Here is a 22,323-nt window from a genome sequence, read left to right as displayed (position 1 = left end):
CACATTATGCACCAACTGAATCGTTTTGAAGAGGATTCCTGTTAAACACTGTTCGAATTTATGCACAACCCAGGTACCAAAACATTTTCAATGCTTTGAAAAGACAAAGCATGACAAGCTAAACCACAACAGCGTTTAAGTCCAGAAACAAATTCCTTGCATGACTTTTCATTTCATTTAATGAAAACATTCATAAATTACCATTTAACATGAGTTTTCTTTCCCATTGCATACTTCTGAGCTGCAATCATTTGAACACTACACAATGTTGGAATACTTTTGGAACAGAATGCAAGTAAAATTAGAAAGCATATGTTAAAACGGAACTGTAGTGGATTCATTTTAAAATAAGTATGAACTCAAATACATTAGCAACTTTCTCTCCACTTTTCAGTCATTCCCCTCAGTCATATCTGAAACCAAATGTTTTTCTAATGTTTTAAAAGTTTAAAAGAAAGTGTATGACTTACCAAATAATATATCCTTTAAAAAAAAAAGCAGATTTTTCACAAAGTCCAAAGGCAGCAGCAGGATTAGCTAGAACATTTTGGCAAACACAAAGCCTCTGGAACCTCGGAGAATGACCAGCGCAGGTTTAAGGTTGCCTCCTCAGACAAACACTGGAGATGTCGCCCACGTCCCTCTCTTTCCCTCTTCCTCGCGCAATCCCTCCCACCTTCTCGCTCTGTCTCTTCCCCCTTGTGTCTCCTGACTGGAGAGCTCCTCAGACAGTCTTCCTCCACCTCAGGCTCTACCACACAGACACAAGGCAGCGGGACTACAGCCCCTTTCCTTATTTATGAACCTAAATATGTCTGAGGGGATGACAGATGACCACTACATATATGCACAGAAAAAAAAGGCAAGTTTAATCTTGAGCCAAGTCAACAGCCCCCCACTCCCTCCTCCACCGGCCACTATCAGGGTGGTCGATGGGTTCCTGCCCACGGGGGCCTTTTTAATGTGCTCATCACGGGAATCAGCCTGCTTTGATATGACACATGATAATCTATGAAAATGTTAATCAATAGAAATAGTTTAAGCTGTGGTTAAAACCGGAGGGCCGGCTGGTCAATACTCAGAGTCGTAACAATGTCACTAGTCATCAGCGCTTCATTTGTGGAGCACTTAAAAGTGGGACACTGCGCATCAATGCACCTCTCTGCCCGCGGAGGTAAACACATTTTCCCCTCTGTCTGAGCCTGGACACACTCTGCATGCGTGCGGGTTAACCCCCTCTCCACCTCCCGCCTCCTCGCCTTTGAGCGGCTTGATAGGTCCACTGGAGGGCAAAATTAATACCTAATTGAATCTTGCAGTCATCAAAATAATCAATAGTTTTTTATTATTTATTCTTCACAGTCTGTTGACTGTTTGAAAGCTCAGAAGGACAGCGGCGAGAAGGCAGCCCTGAAATGTCTATCGTTTCACGATGTAATTTTCACCGGGCCATGTGACTTTGCACACATACAGAAGAGAAAAAAAAAGGAGAGCAATGGCTTTTGTTAGAAGGTGGAAGGGATAAAGAAGAGAATGTGAATCTTGGGCCCAGCAGCGATGATGAAAAATAGAATAAACAAGCTAGTGACACTTCAGAGAAGGGCAGGGGTCCTTTCTGTCCATCTCTCCATCTTTTTCCCTTTCCCCTTTTCTCCTTATTTCATCATATCAGGAGTGTGGCGCTACCTCTCTAATGCTGGCATTTCTCTTCCTGACAGACTCCAAACAAGTGCAGGGAATGAGATCAGAGCTCTAATCTTCTTCTGGCCTCCGAGGCTTCGGGCTGAAAGTGCGACACATCTCTCACCATCAGACCGGCCCGCTAATTAATTCATCACAAAACCGAGTGAGCGTCGACTATTTGCAATCATTTCGTCAAATGACTTTCGTCACATGGTCGCAAAACACACACGTCGCATTAAAGGAGCCAACGTACATTTCTTTTCCATACTCGAGTTCCATTGGATTCAAGCTTTTTTTATCTTTTATTCTCAATTTATGTTTATGTGTTCGGCATATGTTGACTATGTATGTTGTTTTAAAAATGAAAAATGAATGCACAGTATAAAATTGACAATGTGTTTGGAGAACAAGGTGACACACGTTTGAGCCATTCTGAAGAAGAGCTGCTGCTGCTCTCCAGCAAGTCTATCATGGACAGCAGCTGGCTTTAACCCTTTAAGTGCTGCCCAGAAATGTGTTTTACTATTATTATTTATTATGATTTTCATTTGAAAAGTTGTGTGTGTGTGACAGGGTTTCCACTACATGAAATAAGCGTGGCGCTCCACCACGCCTAAATGAGAGACGCCACGACTTCAGAAAAAGAATCTCTTTTTAAAGATAAGATTTCAAAGAAATTTTAAGTGATCAAATGTATTTAAACGAATTGGAAGCATCTGAGCAAATTGTACCACATAGCGCATCATAGAGGTGGACATGAACATGTTGGTTTTTGGCATGTTTTTCACAGAAAAATCTGGAAAAAGAAGCATAAGGGTTCGTTGCTCGCAGAACTCAAGTCGCGCATTCTAGCCAGACATATGAAGAGACAGCGTGTCTGCAGAATGGAGAGATTTGCTTCTTATGATTCAAAAACAGCAAATTCGGTAAATACCAATGTAGTTTCTCTATTGCTTCTTCATTGGCTGCGTTCGGTGCAAGTTTTTTTTTTCCTTAATAAGTTGTTTTAGTCCAAAAACAAGAAACCAATCCCTATGAAGACATTGAAAGATTTATTTGAAGTTCAAGGATTCATTGAGGAACTGAGGCTTCAGGTTGATGGTTTAACATGGGATTCTAGATGGTTGCCGCAGAATCATTACAATGACAGCATAGCACTTTTAGGCTAAGTTTACACAATACCAGCATCACGGAAAAAGATTGGAGCTGAGAAAATTCACACCTACTGAATCTATGTTTAGGGTTAAGTTAGGTTGGGGTCAGGGCTCAAGGCTAAAGCAGTGGTCCACAAAAAGATTTTCATAAAACACTCTTTCCAGCCAAGTATTCACTGACAAACACAAAGCATACTTTTGTTGGGGAAAAAGAACTTCCTTTCACTCTTTATTCACATCTCCTTTCCCTATTTCAATACTTCAGACTGCGCACGTACAACTGTACGTACAAATGAGCCGTCTCCCTGAGAGTCTGAGCGAAATAGGTTAGCTAGGCTTTTAGCTAGCAGGGTGTCCGTGTGTCCCGGGGACGCCTTGTGATGAAACTGGGATGCCCTACTTTTTGGCAGGACGCCTTGAGGACACCCAATTTTCCTTCACTGTTTTCCACAGTAACTTGACTGAATGCGATTTAAAAAAGATTTGCCACCTCATGCCTTCCGGCAGTCGCTTGGTCGCCATCATGTTCTTTTGCCGATCAAATCTCACAGCCGCAAAAGTCGCATTTCATTGGTCAACATCATGGGACGCAATGCGGAAGATGGAGAAACAGTGTGATAGTTCTGAACAGAGCAGCTCTAAAGTTTCAAAATTCCTCATCTAAAAAGTGGCGTTAAAACAAACTATGGTTTAAGCATTCACTTGAAAGTGCATGTTTTATTTATGTCATTTTGGGGACATTTTTTTTTCCTGCAAGGGCAACTTCAAGGTTCAGGGTCTTGCTCAAGGGTTGTGCTCAAGGACCCCACAGCGGAAACAGGTAGGCATTGCTCCCAGTCAAATGGATCCCAACAGAGCTACAAACAAGCCTCTTCAGTTTTAAAGCTATTGTGTTCAGAGCATTGCCTCTCGCTGATGCCATTGTGATCATCGTAAAATACCAGGGGACTTAGCTACACAATCACACTGATTCGATGCTAAAGTGTAAATTATCCCAAATAAATCGCCATGGTTAGAGAATTTGAATGTCTTCCTCTTCTTTCTTGTGGTGCAGCGGTAGATTAATTCACGGCTAGAGGAAGGTAAATTCAATAGGATTCTGTAGGAATCATAAAAACCATGGGAAAGTGCATATGAACACTATTGGAGTAGAAATACAACCGATAATGTGAACCATCCACCGTCGCACCAAATGAGATCGGGTGTCCTCAAGGTCTCTAATTTCTTTTCTGCTCATCAGTCAGGTCACAGCTCTGGAACGGGTTACGGAAACATGAAAAAGCACTTGACCACTCGCTCGCTCATCCTCCAGTCTTCTCTGAACTCCCCCTCCTCCCCCATCTGGTAGGGAAGTTAGCAAGCATCATCCGATATCCACGCTATTCAAATGCATGTCTACCATAAGCACTTCTTAGCAGACGGAACCGGCTCAGTCCATATTGGTGTGTTGAAATAGCTTAATCCACGTTTAAGTTAGGACAGTGTTTGTCTTGATTCTGAGATCCCTCCTTCCTCATGACGCTAGTTCTCATTCACCTTAACAACACAGACATCTCTTTCACCAAACACACCCAACATGAAACCCTGAGTTAGCCTCTCTCTGGTCTGTTCAATGTTGTGACTCTAGTTGGTTCACTTTTTTGATGGTACTTGTACATATGCTTTTCTTCATCAATGTTTTTAGCTTTGACATTCCCTTCCTGACCAATTGCCTCTATTTCTCCACCATTTTTCCCAGGCAATTCTTTGTAATTTATATGCATTCCAAAACATGGGATCAAGAAGCGAGTGAGAAACATTGAAGCACAGGGGCATGTTTTGACATTTGCTGAGTTGGAGACAATAAATATGCTAGTTTTTAATTCTGAGAAGTAGATTCATTTCCAGCCTGCAGCCACCCTCACGCGGTCCACCTCTTCATATATCTGGCCGGGTGCACGACGTGAGTTGCGCGAGTAACGGACTTCATTCATTGAGGTTGCTTGCGAAAAACTTGTCGAAAACCATCATGTTCAAGTTCACCTCCATGGTGCATTATGTGTTTCATTCATTTAATTTGTTTCGAGTTTTCCACTAGATTTAAATTTACATGTAAGCCATGACGGTGCACCATTATACAGTATGTGGTGTTCATTCACGCTCAGTTAACAACCAAAGCCTCCTTAACTTCATCAGAGCCTGGATATTCCGTTATAAAATTGACTGTATGAAGCAGCAGAAGAGGATTTGTCTCCCCCTTTAGGTTTTTAAAGAAAGTGTTCTGCTGCTCACCCTTGTAAAGTTTTGAGGTCTACTCTTCAATCATCCTTCCTTAAAATTGCTTCATATTGTAATGATATTATAAGGACAATATATACACGCAGTAGCAGCATGGAAGCACCATGTCTCGTCATAAAAATCAGGCTATTGAGTTTTGGTGTGTTTCTTTCCAAACTCATTAATATGATCAACAGCTACCTCGCTCTCCTTTGCTTGTGCTAAAACGCTCCCCGGTGGACGGGTGGTGGGTCAGTGAAGGCTGAGGGCTATCAAAGCGCCGTATTAAAAGGAGCTCTTTGAAGCTTGTAAACCACCGTGCCCAGCAGGTCCAGAAAAGAGAGACGCCTCTGATTGGTCAGGTGAGCGTGTGTATGTGTGTTTTGGCTGGATCGATCCACGGCGCTGACATTCTGGAGCATCAAAGCTTTCAGCGCACTAATCTGACTCCTCCTATGGGTGCAGGGTTGTTTTTATTATTTTTTCTTTCTTCAGTGGAGCAGCAACACGCTCAGGCTGAAGTGCTTAAGAAAGACTGACAAAATATATTCATTACTACGCCTCATTATCTGTCGCTCACATGCAAGAGACAAAGTAATTATTCTTTGCTCTGTCAGAGTAAATTAATATTTATGTATATATTCCTCTCAGAACACCTGAACTGAACAACAAAATGGAGTGGAATGCTTGAGTCAAACTCAAGGCCCAGGGGCCAAGTTTGGCCCACAGTCATTCCATGTGGTTCACAAGTACTTTAGATATGTATAGTTAGCTTAAAGCTACACGAACAAAGGGAACGCTAATCTTGGTCAGTTACAAAGGGGTAGTACTCGAGCTGAGGGCTGCAGGGGGATGGCTGAACAAAAAAACTATCAAAATCAACACCCCTCTAAATGTGCCATCCTCCCTTTCCATCCATGCCCTTTTAATAGTAAATGCTGGAGATATAATGAAGCAATCTTTTAAGCAAAAAAAAAAAAATGTTGTCTTTGGTTGATTTCTATCGCCCCATACCCTGCACGGCAATCCGTAGTGCTAATTACGAACGTCCATCGGGTTGACACGGTTACACATGATGGTCAATAATGCTGCACACACCGCAACCTAACACAAAAAAACAAAATTACCTACGAAATCTCCGTCAGCATTTACCTTCCCACAGGTGCATGCTCAGATATTTTGGAGGTCAGGTGCTCAAGCCCGAAAAAAGGGAACCGTTTTTCTAAAGAATCTAGTAAGAAAAGAGCACTTTCATCATGCAAGGAAGCTGGGGGGCTTGAGCACCACTGAGGGGCTACATATGCTTGTTCCATTGGCCAGGAATGCAGCTCCTTTTTTAATGGTGAAAGAAAAATCACCACCACCCTGATTTTTTTTTACAACTCAACTACTTTGAAGGAGTACATTGATTTACCACAAATACAATTTTAGCAAATAACTTCCTCTGGTAATTCAACTCAAGACGAATGTTGCATTTTGTTTGGACACTTGTTTCTTCAACTCGTGAAATGGTCAATAATTGCATATATTGTTTGGGCTTGGGATTAACATTATCTTCAAGATTTTGGCCCTTTGTTTGACTCTATTTGTGATATACTGCTTCTACGCATAGTATCTTAGTGTCAGCATAGATTGTGTTTCAGTCTTAATTGGCCGATTTCCAATAGTGCCAACAATCAGCTGATTCTTTTATGTGAAGTGATCTAATCTAAAGCTTCCACTGCTACTTCCAATAAGGTCTGAATTTCAGCCGCAATCCCCTTCTGTGCGTCACATACACGTGACATCTGCCGCGAACTCAAGCAATCACGTCGATCGTCATTTGTAATTTCTTGGAAGATCTATAGTCAAATAGTTCGATACAACAAACTTAATTCACTATCTCATTGACCATAACCCACAGAAAACACGGCATGTCAGGCAAAAGCTACCAGGAGGAAAAAGCACTTCCCACCACGTGACAACTCTAAGTGCACTGGTTATTTTTAACGTTGACTTCTGAAATGTACGTGACCTGGACTTAATTTTTCATGGAATATTGTGTTTCTTAGGAGATTTTTTTATTTTTCATTACAAGGAGGCAAAAAAATCTTGGTGGTTGGAGTTTATTTTAATTTAATCTTTTTTTTTTAATACTGTAAACTCAGTAAATTACCCTGTTTGTGACCAACAACACATCACTAAAGACACAAGAAAAGCCGGACAACTGTTACGACACTCAGAAGACAGGTCTACAGGTCTACATCTACAAAGACTGTTCATTGAACTAACTCCTGATGAGGAGCAGCAGTGAAGGTGAGGGAACTTCTACCAACCATATGCTAGATCCACAGTGAGACAAATGAACACTGCAATGGTAGGACTGAAAATGAGGAAATTACTGAGAAAGGAAATGAAAAACGTAAACAAGATGAAGGTTTCAATAAGATGGATCTGACGCAGGAACTGTAAGATTACTCTGGAGAGCAAGTTTCAGAGATCAGAAGGTAGTGACATACAGTGACACACAACTGACTGACAGTAACGTACACCACAACATTAAGGACATAATACACACAAGAAGTGCATTCAGCTACACACAACCAAGGTTTGGGAAAACAGGGAAAGTGGGAATAAGGGGCAAAAAGTCTAAGAACTGGTCTTCACTCTGCTCCCTTTCAACCTCCGCGAAAAGTGTAGAATGGTCAATGACTCACGGAAAAGTACATTTTCAGGATAATCAAATGATCTATGAGAATGAAAAATAAACAAAAATCTTGCACCACTCTATTAACTCTGGGACAAATACATCCATATCAATGGATTTATGACTCAGAAGAGAAGGTTCGGATGAAGAGAGCAGAGAGTGAATCCTGGGGTCGTCCGCTGTGGCAGCCACGGATTGACACTGCAGAGATTCACACACGGCTGCTTCTCAAAGTCAGTTTCCCCTCACACATCATCCCAAGAGAGCAGCACCACATACACACCCGTGAAAGGTGTGAAAATCTGATTTCCCAAAAAGGATCGGTAATTCTCTGTGAGGGTGGAAGCCACAATCAATAAATCATTGCTAAGTAGATTGTAAAGAAAAAAAAAGGAATATTCCCCTTGGTATCAGTGCATTAGGATTCTCTCTGGAGGACGGACGGGGAGAGGAGGAGGTGTAAGACAATCCCAATAAAGAAGAGGCAAATCTTACCTCCGGCATTCATCTGGGCTTGGACGAGCAGCTGGCAGCCAGGTGAACAGGCGAGCCAGAGAATAACCAGGACCGGAGAAACTCCTAAAAATATGGATATGGTGAACTGTATAAGTAGAAGTATATTCAAGAAGTTAAGGAACAGGAAACATAATTAAATAAACAGAAAACATAATTATAGTAATTTTATAGCCATATTAAACATCTGCAACAGAGTAAAATAAAATAAAACGCCAACAACTAACACAGAATTAAACAGCATTCCAGCTTCAAAAGACATCTTGCAATAGATATACAGTATATAGATAGAAAAAAAAAAGATTGTGAGACCTACATTAAATAACTAAATACATTGACAAATAAGCGTCAATTTTAATAGTTGTGCGAAAACAAAGTGTTGCATTGTGGGAATAGATAATTAAGAAAAAGTCAATACTCTTTGGAAACGTTATATTATATTATAGGGCTTATGCTCTAGTACGTAACATTTTGCAAGATATGAAGCATAATTAAATAACGTAATGTAATTTAATAAGCTTTTACATGAATTTAATTCCAGCGGCATAACAACGTTTGGGGGCTAGCACTCAGAATCGCAGCTAGCTTAATTCCGCATTTTTAAACATGCGTACAAGGAAAATGAGACATAAAAAATACAAAATTTACAATTGTACCTGTGCTGTAAATCAACATTAATTGTTTTTTTATGTAAAGTTAGAGTCTTCATTTAACGTAACTTACCTTTCTTCATACGAGATAAAGGCTTTTTCAGGGGATACTTTGGATTGATGAGAGATTGTGTGACGTTCACTCAGCACAACAGTATTAATCTTGAATTTTGCCATGAGGAATCAAGTTTCATTTCTCTTCCAGACAACGTGGTGGTTTGAATACGTTTGCGAGTGTGCGAAACTACAATACCCATGATGCCACTGAGCGTGTGGCAGTCATGTGATCTCGCTTAACCTGCTCGACATCGACAACAAACATCAGCTGGTCGCTTTATGGCTGTTTTTATACAAACAGCAAATCTAAGTGTTTGGATTTTTACTTAACTCCCGAAAGTATAACCGTATGAGAGACATTCCAAAGGGATTATTGAAATAATAATGGCGGAAATGGAGGAAAAGGTATGTATTAGCATGCTAACCCCACATAAATGTGATTATTACGGCGAAGAAACTCATTAAGTTAAATGAAACGAGTCACTTGCAGCTTTTATGACACATCCTTTGACTTTACGCGATTTGTTTTTATTTAGTTTGACTCATTTCGTTTGAGTCATTTGAATGTTTCTCGTTTCATAGGACAGAAAATCAAGTGAGGAATTCACAGACGAGTCAGAGGTAAGACGATTCAACTGCATTTGAAGTGTTCTGCGTATGTCCATCACGAGCAACGAATTGTTGCCAATGTGGGTAGAAAGAGCAAATAATGTCATGATGTTGCACCAGCATGTCAATCTGTTGCTGCAGACAGTAGCTGTCAGGGTGTCCACCCTTCTGTCAGGCTGATGATGATTTTTGAACTCGTGTGAAGCGTGCTGCTGACAGACTGAACCATTATAGATCTCTTTCCCCCTAAAGGTTCTTCACAGGTTCTGATAACTGTCAAACACTCATGAATATCAGATGGCTCACCACCATAAAGGAGATGCATCAAGTAGCAGTATGTCTGCTCTTCGAAGAGCCGCTAGTAAGGTGGATAATAAAGGGTTGAACTCGTAATTCTGACCTATGATATGGGACATTTGGGGAACACGGCTCTGTCTTATTCAGAGTAAACCACTGCTGGTCAGGGAGGGTATTTTCCAAGTCATGAAAAGTGTCTCATTTCCTGTCAAATGAAGCAGCAGATTAAGATTGGACAGAGAAAATAATATTTTGTATAATGGTGACAAATGTGTCTTTACACCAGTAAAAAGGAAAGATGTGGATCAAAATTGAAAAGCTGAATTTAAATATCCTAATAACACTACTCGGGAATCATCGACATAACTTCAAAGCTCATTCAACTATTTATTTATAAAACAATTAACTGCAATGTGAAACATTATTCAAATGTAGTAAATATAAAATGACTTTAATAGTTATACCCAGTTTATTTACAAAGCACTGAAAACATTGTACATTGGTTATCCAGTGCTTTATCCTGGTTAATAAAACAAACATTCAATCAATAAAATACACAAAGAGCAATACTAAATTACACTGATACAATAGCTCAACTCAAAACACATCATATTTGCAAGTGCTAATAAACTATCGTGTCATATATCGTGTCAAAAATACGTACATTGTGTCAACTGGACCAGTATTCCTCTTATGGGGGAACTTGTTCCTCAGATTCTCTCTGCTTTTTCAGAGCATGAGACAGAGGACAATCTGGACAACAACAACGCCCTCAATGAACCTCTTGATGAAGCACCAGATGTTTGTCCTCATCGCTTTATAATATACTATCTAGTTGTGGTTATTTTCAGTCAGTACATGCCGCTTTGGAAAAGTGGACACAACATACAATAGATAACAAAACTTTAAAAATGTTCTTCTCTGCAGAGAGGAAGTTTGTTGTTTGATACGCCCTTTTGAACGGCGTGACAAATGCCCTCGTATGAGAAATCTCGCAAGCAGAATACACAGGAAATAGCTTGGATGTGCTGCTGTTGAGTGGGAAAGGATTGTTTTTGAAAATAACATTTTCTCCACGCTGTGTCCCTCCACTTCCAACCCACCAGCACATAATGGCAGACAATGTTTTGAGTTGATGCGCCCTCTGGGCAGTCACAGACTGTGCAGCATCGGTTATAAACTGAATTAGGAGTCATATTCAGGCCGCAGATGGTGGCTCTGCTTGGGATGTGTAAAACACGAGGGGGGTGTGTGTGTGTGTTTTTTTTTTGCACTTTGAATATGTTGACCTGTGAAGAAATAAACGTAATATGAGCTTTGTTAGTGATAGATGGGATGTTTAAATTTTAACATCAAGAACATTAATGGAGAAGTATGTCAATTCTACTGTTCAGAAGTTAAGACCTTCAGCAAAGACTAGAGACCACAAGGTAGATCTAGTGGAGTTATTAAAATGCCACTCTGCCCTGGGAAGATCTCACCAGATATCAGTGAATGTTTAGGAAAAGTACTCAATAGCTGAAGATGAAAACCAAAGTCTAAGCAAAGGTCCGGGGTGTCCAGGGCAAAGGCCACAAGTTCTGCTCTATTAACATGTCTCCTCTACTACTAGGAGGAGGACAGTGAGGAGGAGCCCAAGCTGAAGTACGAAAGACTTTCGAATGGAGTGACAGAGATCCTGCAGAGCGATGCCGCCAGCTGTATGACTGTCCATGATAAGGTAGGAGTTGTGATTCAGCACTCGCTCCAAGGCTCTCCAGGTCCCGTTTTCATTACTGAAAAGTAAAGTTCAGTCTGGGAGGGAAACAAATGTGGCCTTAGAGTTGCTCAATCATCTGAGATGCAGAGTAGAGCTGCTGATCCTTCACATTTTACACACTGCTAGATATAGACCACACAAATCCCCAATGAAATGACTTAAGTGAGTCAAGGAATATGCCTCCTAAGAATGATTTATCACTATTATCACTAATTATGTTAAATACTTTTAGCCTTTAGCAGGTTCCATGAAGTTTATCTCACCCATGTTTTTGTCATCTTAGCAGCAGACTTTTTCCTGTTGTCTTGTGTACATGAGCCCATAAATCAGTGTTTTCCTTTTGCTGAGTAATGATCCTCCGAAGACTCCATAATCAATTTCATGTAGACTCGTGGAGCTGTTGATTCATACTGAGTCAGCAAATTTATCTCCACAATTTGTACATCAGAATCAAAGTTTTCGTCCCGGACAGAAGTTAAAAATAATTTCCTCATCTTAAGTAAAACAAATGAACAAACAAGAACAGGTCGCATGGGACAGAGTTGGTGATCTTGAGTCCTGAGCTGAAATATACTGTATATAAAGTGTGTAAACAAGACTCAGCTACCCTTCAAAATGTTTCATGAAATGGGGTCTAATCCCGTATTTACATGCCATTTAGCAGACGCTATTATCCAAATCAACTTACATTGAATCAGCATAGAACCCCAAAAATCTCAAGTTCCCACACTGGTTACCTGTCTGGGCTTTGAACCCAGAACTTCTTTAATCCGAGTCATTGTTGCAAGCCATTAAGCTAACCAGCCTGAGTCTGTTATGTGGCTTAGGACAGTGAACCTTCAGCTTTGACGTCTGCTTCCTTTGTAAGTGAGTCCTGAATATCCTCAGTACACAACTGTCCCACATCTGCTGTGTTTGCCCTAACCCTAACCCAAGTTCTGACTGAGTATCTGAGCACTGTATATATAAAAGAAGTCAGAAATAATTGCTGCACCAAATATAGATGGGAGAAAATAAAAACTTTGACCTGCACAAAGTCAACCACTGAAGAAAGTTGACTGGAGTGGCAATGTTTACCATTTATAAAGGTAATGGTATGTAAAGAAACTAACCAAAAAAGCTGAACTGATTAATTTCACTGTGATACTTCAGTTGGACAAATCTTGGACAGTTTCTGATTTGATTTTAAAGCCTATTTTTTCTTTGTGAGTTCTCTTGAGCCGTTTTTCTGACACCTCGAAAGCCATCTCACCAAAATCCCCTATTTTTAATCTCACTTCCATCTATCCGCCACATCTACCGGTCACACCAGCTCACGCCGGCGTGTCAAATTCACACGACCTACAGGCGCCACCAGCAGCACGTCTCCACTGTATGTTGCCTCATATTTTAAGTGTTTGAATCGGAATTTCATTTGAACAATTCTATCCCGATAAATCCCTTTAAGAGTCGCTCCGCCTCACAAGGTTGAACCCTTTATTTATTTATTTCTGCTTATTTTATTTGGGGGAGATTGCAGGGGGCTCTGTCTGACACGCTCAGCTGTGCCTGTAAATATAAGCATTTCATTATGGGCCGCAGTGAAGCATGGTGGGCCTGCTGCACTCCCACGGGTTGGTCGAGAGGGGAGGGGGATTAGGAGCCGAGGCTGGGGAGGAAGAACACACACTTAATCTAATGCCAAAAGCCCCCAGTTCCTGTATTTTGTCACACACTGGAGACACATATTAACACTGGTAGAGTTGAACACACACACACACACACACACATACAGGTTTGTCGCACCATCTTTGTCAAGTCTGCTCATTGCCTTAATGCATTCCCCTGTCTCTCACCCTAAACCTAACCATCCAAAACAAATGGTTAAACTTAACCTGGACTCTGAACCAAACTGAATCCCAATTATAATGAACTTATGGTTTTGAGGACTCAAGTTGAGGCTTAACCTTGTGATGTCAGGCAAAAGGGTCCCAAGAAGGCATAACAGCCCCACAAGTAGGTGTTTTCTAGCGATGTATTCATCCATTAAGATCAGAGACAATATAGTATTTATAAGTCCCATTTTCCAGGATATGTATGGGTCACACAGCCAGTAGAGCAACGTAACTTCTAGAAAGGCACTGGGGCAGTACATACCTCTGCCAGGCCTCTCATTTCAATCCAATCTTTTTTTTTTTTATTAACATACCTGTCCTACATGTATTTTATCAATATACAATGTGTTCTCTAACAAGCCATGCTGGTCAATAGGCTGCAGATGCAGCCATGCAATCTACACTATAGAAAGGACTTCCATAAAAAAAAAAAAAATGTAACACCACATCTGAATACATTCAGAAAACACGGTTCAACATCGAGACTGATGAAGAAGACAAACTCTGCGATGTTCTGAATATGCTTCATGCTGACAGGCGTTAAATCTACATTGTTTCGTTTTTTAGTTTTGCATACAACTCTGCACTGCTGTCATTCCATTAGGTTTTGATGTTTACATGAGCTTTGTCATATTTGACCGTAGCTATTTCCTTGGTAACTCATGTATATTGCCTTTAAACAAGCTAAAATGGCAAGTGAAGTATATGTCATTTGCATTCATTATCACACGCGCGCACACACACTGACGCTTGTACAGACTCTGCGTTTCCTGCACAAGCACAGAACCAGTTGCTGCGCAGTCGAAATAATAGCTGTGTTCAGGGTTCGGCTGGGCAGCGAGGTGATTGAACTCAGCTGTACCCTGCATTTATTATGCTTAAGCATTTTAATTTGGGGAGAAAAAATGCTATTTCACACTGTCTGCTTTAATAAATAGGACTTTTTTTTCACCCTTACAACTGGCAATTTCACAGCTTTGCCTCAAAGCTCACCCAATCCCTCTCTGCCCACGTCGCTCAGGAGATCCCTGAAATACATTTCCTAGCTACATGTGAGATTATTGGGAAGTGGCATTGGAATATTTGTGGTTTTTTGTGCTTAATTACTTGCATTTCTTTTCCAGTTCCTTGCCCTGGGCACACATTTCGGGAAGGTCTTCTTGCTGGATGTCCAGGGGAATGTCACACAGAAGTTTGAGATTGTGAGTCTATCACCCAAAAAAAGATTTTGTGACGTGTGAAGTATTACGCTGTTTCATGATTGCAATAAATAAGCAAATGGGTTTGGTCTTCTAATTTGGTTAAAAAGGAGCATAAATTCAGATCAGCTCTGATCAGTCGAGTGAAAGTATTACTGTGTAATATTCTATTGGTGTTATTAAAAAGACAATGATTGTAGAACACACATTTAGCTACTTTGCATGAACACCGTAAAGGTATTTTGCTATCAAATATATTACATTTGCTAAAGATACAAAAGCTAATGCAGGATTCATAGTTCTCTTTTCAATGATGTTGAATGTTGATTGTTGTTGTGTGGAATGCTGTGTCCGCGAAATTTACTTTACAAAGTTGCCTTTTCTCAACTTGACTAACATTGAGAGAACAGGTCACATTTACTGTTATCAAACACATACATGGTGATTTTTAAAGTGCCACTATAACTGAACACAATATGCATTGAGATGGCATTCGTAGAGTCAAAACCACTGACACTCAAGTTTACTGTTTCCACTTACCTTAAAAGTTCTGTGGAAAGCAGGTGAGCTTGTATGTTTCTTTCGTTCCCACAACTTTAAGTGAAGACTATACAACTTTTTTTGTAACTTGTAAGCCCTGCAATTGAAAAAAAAAGTCACTGTGTTAACAAGGTTTACTTTTACTTTCTTCTGCTGTTTTCCTTACCCCCCCCAAACACACTCATCTGCAATCCCACGCCCTAGTGTTTTGTACCTCACTTACCATGGCCAGAAACATGACAGGACTGAGCTCCGTCAGGCTCAGCGTCTAAATCTTAGCTGTTTCACTCGCGACTACCCTGCCACATAACCTGTCTGTGATGAGTACCACAGAAAGGGAGGGTAAGACAGTGATGTAAGTGACTTGGGTGATCCCACCTTTTCACATCTAGGCTTCAAATAGTTTAAATATCCACTGACAGTCTACAAGCATCGTTGATTTCCTGGGAATTCAAAACATTTCAGTTGCGTGACTCAGCTCTCATAATGCTTACGTGCTTCCTCACATCAACTCCTTCACTTTCTGTGCTTCAGTCTCGTCGTAATGAAGGTCCACTTAAGGCATTACAGGAGGAATTCTCTTAGTGTTCAGAGTCCAGGCCACAGCAGTGGTTGCTTCACTAACCCTCTGTATCTTTCTGCAGAGTTCCGTGAAGATCAACCAGATCAGTTTGGACGAGAGTGGAGAGAATGTGGGCATCTGCTCCGAGGATGGGAAGGTGAGCTGTCTGCTGCACGCTCACTGAACTTGCAGTCCAAAATGCTCTTGTGTCTTGGCCCTGCTGTGACCCTGGCATGTAGGAGTAGATCATTTTCTGTGTCATGATTAGTATCAAAGACACAGGCAACTATGACACAACATTATGACCACCTACTTGCCACTTATGAGGAGCCTAAAATGAGGGATTTGGCTCTGCAACGCTTCAATGCAATTGATTCTAAAATCCATTTGTCCAGTGACAGTTATGCATTTTAAAGGTAGGGTGAGGGCGGTCTGAGCAAGACGCTCCCAGAACAGTGAAGAGATCTAATCCCTCCATCTAATCTCCTCCCAGATGGCCGTGCCTGAAACACCTTTGCCTTTTGGCTCAGCTCTCTTACACACAACGGTGCGGTAGAACGACTGCAATACATCCCCCTGTGCCAATTTGCCGACCAATCTCCAACTCCCTTACCCCCTCACTCGAGAACAAGACCCCAAGATACTTAAACTTCTCCACTTGAGGCAGGAACTCATTCCTCACCTGGAGAGAGCATATCATGCTTTTCAGGTTGAGAACCATGGCCTCAGACGTAGAGGTGCCGATCCTCATCCCAGCCGTTTCACACTTAGATGCAAATCGATCCAGAGAGAGCTGAAGGTTGCCCCGTAATGAAGTCATAAGAACTTCACCTGTAAATAGCAGTAACTCGATCCTCAGGCCACCAAACTGCAAACCCAAAGATGCATTGACATAAGTAGGAAACCGTCGCACAACATCCTTTTAGGACTCACATTTATTGCCATTGATATTCATATCCATCTGAATGATCAAACTAGGTTAATTCAACAGGAAGCAGTCTCCTCTTGCGGAACAGGTAGGTGAATAGAATTTGCTACATTTGTGTGATGTTCAAATATTATTTTGAATATTATCTGCAAAAAAAGTTATGTCATCATGTATACCAACACTCAAGATGTCAGGTTATATGAAGCTAAGTTTGACAGACTGCCTTTCCACATGCTTCCTGTCTTATCTGGATTTCTAACGTCATTGCTGAGATCCCTCTTGGATTTCACAGTTGAGATAAGTTGTCTGATACACACACCTGTACACATACTTATCACTCAGGTGGTAAAACACCAGATCTTGTCGGCAAAAAGTGAAGCAGACAATTAAAATCAGAGCGACCATCAACCTAGTCATCTTCCTGCTAATCCTTCCAAATCTAACGTAATCCCCAATCGCTGAAGCAGTTTACGATAGCAGAGATGGCATCAGGGCGTCCTGTTATTCCCAAACTCGCCAGACGTCCGCTCAGATAAAGGAGTGTCACTCTCACAGCAGCTGAGTGTTACTCCGGTGGTGCACTCCACTCGAAGATTAGGACTTCGTAAACCCTGCAGGGTTGGAAGAATCAAGGTGACCACTAATTGGCGACCCTGTAGAGACGTGGGGAGCCAATCAAAGTCTTCTCGGACCGCAGTGTCCCCCGGCTGGCCCGGGATGGTTGCAGAGGCAGCAATTAAAGTACAAGTGTTGAGATATTTACCCTCTTCTGGCTGTCCTTTCTTGCAGGTTCAAGTTTTCGGTCTGTATACAAGAGAGGGCTTCCACGAAAACTTCGACTGCCCCATCAAAGTGAGGAAACAGTTGTCTTAATTTTGCACTTGTTTATAATCTGCTGAAGACATCTCTAGGGCTCATGTGTAGAATGAATAGTTTTCGTTCTTTCAATTAGTTCATCCTGCAAGACGTTTGCTTTCAAAGATGACCAGAGCACGGAGGCCGAGGACAGAGACGTGGAGACACATACATTGTCAAACATACACATAGAGATGCGTGTGGAGACAGATACACACGAGATGGTTGGAACACATGCAAACACAGCATACATTTTGAGATGTCTGACACGGGGTGATGTGCGGACCCTCACATCAAGAGACACACCTGAGACTCACGCACTCACACACACACACACACACACACACACACAATTACATGTGTGTACACACTCAAACATACGTACATACAAACAAATAAACACAAAGATGCACACACACAGAAGAACACACAATTATCCCTCAACGTCAGGCCAAAGGTCACATGCTTGTGCAGTCATACACACATTCATTCATTCATTCATACTAGACAGACTCACAGCTTACGCCCCATCGAAACTCAGAGAACACAATCTTTCAGACACTCAGGTGAACATTCGGCCATAAAAACACAGAGCGACACACACAGATTTGACTACCTTTATTGTTTGGCTAATGGATTCAGTTCTTTTTTCTTTGTTAGCTTAGAGGGAATTGCCTCTCGAGCCTCTCCTCCGTGGTCATCCTAAGTGTCATCGCAAACATATCTGCCCAGTACACCAACATTACAGGAAGCTCTGTCAAACGTCACTTTTCCAAACGATCCGGACAGTAATGGTCCGCTCTGTTCTGTGTGTTATTTAGGTGGTGGCGTTGCACCCGCAGTTCTCCAGGTCTAACTACAAACAGTTTGTCACCGGGGGCAACAAGGTATGTTTGAATAGCACAGGCATTATTTACAGTTGCGCTCAATTCTAAGGCTCTCTGTGCGCAGATAATTCACCGTGATTGTTTCCTGCTCAACTTATTGCAAACCTTCTCGCTTTGGGATGACTGAGTACGACTTGGGCGCTTTGGTTTGACGTGAAAGCTTTGCTGCATCTTGTGCCGCGAGCAAGAGCTGCCCATTTTCACAAAGTGCCATCAGAGAAGCATTGCTGCACCACAACAGCAAAATAGATGTTATTACGCAGGAGACACCTAATCTTGAGTTTGCTTTTTCACTTTATGCCAATCCTGCTTTTGTAAACTGTCCGATATAATGGCGTTGCACAACCCACCATGAATCAACCATTATTCAACAAGGTTAAAGCTTTATTTTTATTATCTTCATCAGGCCTCATTGTTGTGTTACTTTTCCGTTTTCTTTCAATTGCTACTGATTCTTCTCAGTATGTGAAGGCCTCCACAAGGTGCATGCCATGGAAATCAATAAGCCTCAACAGGAGCTGCGCCCGATCAAAAGAAATTGAATTTTCTCGCCGCCATTCTTTTGTCATACCATCCCTTTTTAGTGTTTATTAACTACTGTTGAATTAAAGAGACTTTTTTCTTCAAAATTTATTGTAACTGCAGAATGCTTTGTTTATGGCAAAAGAATATGAAGGTGAGGTGAAGTCCTTCAGCTGACATTCAGTTGCAGATGAATGCTGCGGAAGCCTTGGTGACTTTCTGTCTCCCGTAGCCTCCACACATGCTCATCCTCTGTCATTATTCATTATTCATGTCACGCTGCATGAGTCACAGGGTCGTGTGGGTAGTTGTTTCTTAAGTATTGTCCAGTTCCGACTTCAGTGATCGAGTGATCTGTTGAAGTTTTCAAGTCTGAGTGGATGTGTAATCCTTAACAGGTGCACGGTGTCCGCCATATACTGTAATAAGTAGCCTGGCGCACCGCCACAGGTTAGACAAAAGCACCGTCAGAAAAGAGTAAGAGTTTAGTTGGGAGGCGGTTGTGTATTTATTATTTTGTTATTTAGCAAACAGTGTTTGTTTTCGTGGCTGGCTTTCATATTATCTTAATAGGGAGTTGTTTCAAGGACTAGGAATAACTGCTTCTATTCTATTACCGGAGGTCATGGTTTCCAAAGAAAAGAAGGGAGTGGAATATCGTGTGCTGGTTAGAGGAGACAGGAGGAGCAGGTCTATTGTCTTGGGGTCCACAAGGGATGGTTGTGAGACTGACCAAAGTAATTTCTTTAATCTGAACTTTCTTGTTCTTTCATGCTGTGGAACAAGCCCCCTTTAAAGTGTATTACTTTTCACTATATAAGTTCATTTTCTCCCCTCAATTGGCAATGCTGCGAACCTGCACTTGGGATTTGCCAACACTTAATCTCAACTCCTCTAAGATTTGATCCTTTCTGGCAGCTTCTTCTGTATGACAAGAACTGGCTGAACCGCTGGAAGACGACCATTCTGCATGAAGGAGAGGGAACCATCAGCAATGTCCAGTGGCGAGCAAACCTCATCGCCTGGGCCAACAATGTGGTAAAGATTGTCTTTAAGTTAGTGCCGACTGTTCATGAACTAGAGTGCTTGAGTGCTTCCCCCACAATGGCACTGCCCGCCCCCCTGGAGGTCATCGTTAATTTAATTTTAAACATTGTGTTCCATGGAAGAAAGTTCCCTTTCCTGTAGTTCTTTGATGTCCATCATCTTCAACTGAGTAATATGACTTCAATATCAAGATGGAACAGTGCAAGTTTATTTGTACTTGAAGATTTTTGACGTATATTTGTAATATATATTATTAAGTTAAATATAATTTAAGAAATTTGTACAGTTCTTAAAGAATTAAAAGGTTGTTATTTTTGCTGCACACATTTTCCGATTACCTCAATGTGAATTATGCAAATTGTTAAATTCCTGTTTTAAACGTCTATACCAGTGGTTCTTAACCTGGGTTCGATCGAACCCTAGGGGTTCGATGAGTCGGTCTCAAGGGTTCGGTGGAGCCTCCGCCGCAGAGGTCCACCCCTCAGTCTACTCTGCAGTTAGTGTATCATATTTTATTTTTTACTAAAGAAGGGTTCGGTGAATGAGCATATGAAACTGGTGGGGTTCGGTGCCTCCAACAAGGTTAAGAACCACTGGTCTATACATTATTCCAACAGTCACCACAGCCAATATCCATCTATCGCTCGTTCCCGCCAACACAAAAACCTAACAGTGCTATACACTTCTTTAATTTTTAAGATCATTTTTTTTAAATCCACAAATAATTGACTGTCTTTGAGTATAAATATATTTTCAACTGTTACTTAACAATAAGACGGAACACAAAAGGTGGTCACCATGGTGACAGACCATGTGCTAAGCTCCTCAGTGTTTCCAAAGTCGTCACATTTACCAATGAAGCCTTGCTGTTGCTTTCCTTCAATGGACCTGTTCTCCGAATGAATGCTAATCGCAGTGTCTTGTCTCGCAGGGAGTTAAAATCTACGACATCAGCACGAAGCAGCGCATCACCAATGTGCTGAGAGACAACGTCAGTCTGAGGCCGGACATGTATCCATGCAGTCTCTGCTGGAAAGACGACACCACCCTCATCGTGGGGTGGGGAACCTCTATCAAGGTTAGTGTTTTTGTTTACATCTGAGTCACATGTTCAGGTCTGACTCTGACATCACTGTTTCCTTTTTCAGATTTGTGTTGTGAAAGAGAGAAACCCCACTGAAATGAGGGATCTGCCCAGTCGCTACGTGGAGATAGGTACTGGTGTACATTATAGATGAGCCATCGCATCACCCTAACCTTATAGTCTAGGAAGTTCATGGAGGCTTATTGGTGCACTTGTGTGTCAGTCAGGTTTCAGCCATGATCCATGTAACTGCAGCTGGACTCGTGATGAAACTGACAAACATTCTGAGACAGCACAGACCTCTGCCATGACTTCATGTCACATGACTTTATACAATCGTGCCTTACACTCAAACCAGTAATACAACTTCCATGATTCAAGAGTTGTGTTTGCTCATGGCAGAAGGGAACTTACTTTAGCTCTGCTGTAAACCAGAGTTATCAAAACTATAGCAACGTTTTTTCCTAGGTCTGAGTGGAACAGGATGTGTGAGCAGCAGCCGTTAGAAACTGTGCAAGTTAATGATGATTCATTCAGAGCTGCTTTCTGCCATCAGTAGGTGGCGCCATCGAATGGTCTATAAATGAGTTGTTTGATGAAGCCTCATCTGCCCATCACCAATATCCACCTTGGTGGCGGTGAACATCTCTTAAATCTGGCACACACCGTACAGTTTTTGCCCAGCATACCAGCGTATGCTGTGTGACTAAATGGCAAAAGACATAAAGATGAAGCTTCTCTTGGCCTGGTTCAATGATCGACCACGAGTTAGAGGCTTGCTATCATCGAAGACATCACATAGAAAACATACCAATGCATAGGGATCCATTTCAGGCAGTCAAGATTTACCCCAGGTAGGTGACTCAACAACTCTTAAGACTTGGAGCTCAAGAATGGAAGGACCATGCAACCATGCAGATGAGGTTCAGCATCTCTGAATCTGTGGCCATGCTTTTACCAAGAAGCGCTCGAAATTCTTTCAGTGTTCAGTAATACGCTAATCTAAATGTCACTATAGTTCACAGTTCTTTTTCTTTTCTTCAACAGTGTCTGCATTTGAGACAGAGTTTTTCATCAGTGGCTTAGCTCCTCTTGCAGATCAGCTGGTCGCCCTGTTCTTTGTGAAGGAGAACGCTGACCAAATGGTACGTCTGTTTCATA

The 22,323-nt window shown here is 41.5% G+C and overlaps 2 protein-coding genes across 5 annotated transcripts in view; one reads left to right on the top strand and one right to left on the bottom strand.

Annotated features, from left to right (window-relative positions):
* pou6f2 (POU class 6 homeobox 2) overlaps positions 1-9,163 on the bottom strand; it is a 105,757-nt gene extending 96,594 nt beyond the window's left edge. The window contains exons 1-2 of one of the 3 annotated variants that reach the window (XM_053858473.1): positions 9,016-9,163; positions 8,275-8,358 (exon numbers count right to left, since the gene is read on the bottom strand). In XM_053858473.1, coding sequence (XP_053714448.1) covers positions 8,275-8,358; positions 9,016-9,119 — 188 coding nt within the window. In that variant the 5' untranslated portion in view covers positions 9,120-9,163. Of the gene's footprint in view, positions 1-470; positions 606-8,274; positions 8,359-9,015 lie in introns of those variants that run through there. The other 2 variants (XM_053858474.1, XM_053858475.1) reach the window with 2 other exon arrangements.
* Positions 9,164-9,191: 28 nt separating this feature from the next.
* The window catches only part of vps41 (VPS41 subunit of HOPS complex), a 20,493-nt gene continuing 7,361 nt past the window's right edge, over positions 9,192-22,323 (top strand). The window contains exons 1-11 of one of the 2 annotated variants that reach the window (XM_053858472.1): positions 9,192-9,404; positions 9,582-9,620; positions 11,518-11,625; positions 14,663-14,740; positions 15,922-15,996; positions 17,557-17,619; positions 18,444-18,509; positions 19,950-20,069; positions 21,010-21,156; positions 21,227-21,293; positions 22,210-22,307. In XM_053858472.1, coding sequence (XP_053714447.1) covers positions 9,384-9,404; positions 9,582-9,620; positions 11,518-11,625; positions 14,663-14,740; positions 15,922-15,996; positions 17,557-17,619; positions 18,444-18,509; positions 19,950-20,069; positions 21,010-21,156; positions 21,227-21,293; positions 22,210-22,307 — 882 coding nt within the window. In that variant the 5' untranslated portion in view covers positions 9,192-9,383. The remainder of the gene's footprint in view (positions 9,405-9,581; positions 9,621-11,517; positions 11,626-14,662; positions 14,741-15,921; positions 15,997-17,556; positions 17,620-18,443; positions 18,510-19,949; positions 20,070-21,009; positions 21,157-21,226; positions 21,294-22,209; positions 22,308-22,323) is intronic. The other variant, XM_053858471.1, reaches the window with a different exon arrangement.

Source organism: Synchiropus splendidus, chromosome 3 (assembly GCF_027744825.2).
Source record: "Synchiropus splendidus isolate RoL2022-P1 chromosome 3, RoL_Sspl_1.0, whole genome shotgun sequence".
Lineage (NCBI taxonomy): Eukaryota > Metazoa > Chordata > Actinopteri > Syngnathiformes > Callionymidae > Synchiropus > Synchiropus splendidus.
This window is presented reverse-complemented; position numbering and strand designations above follow the sequence as displayed.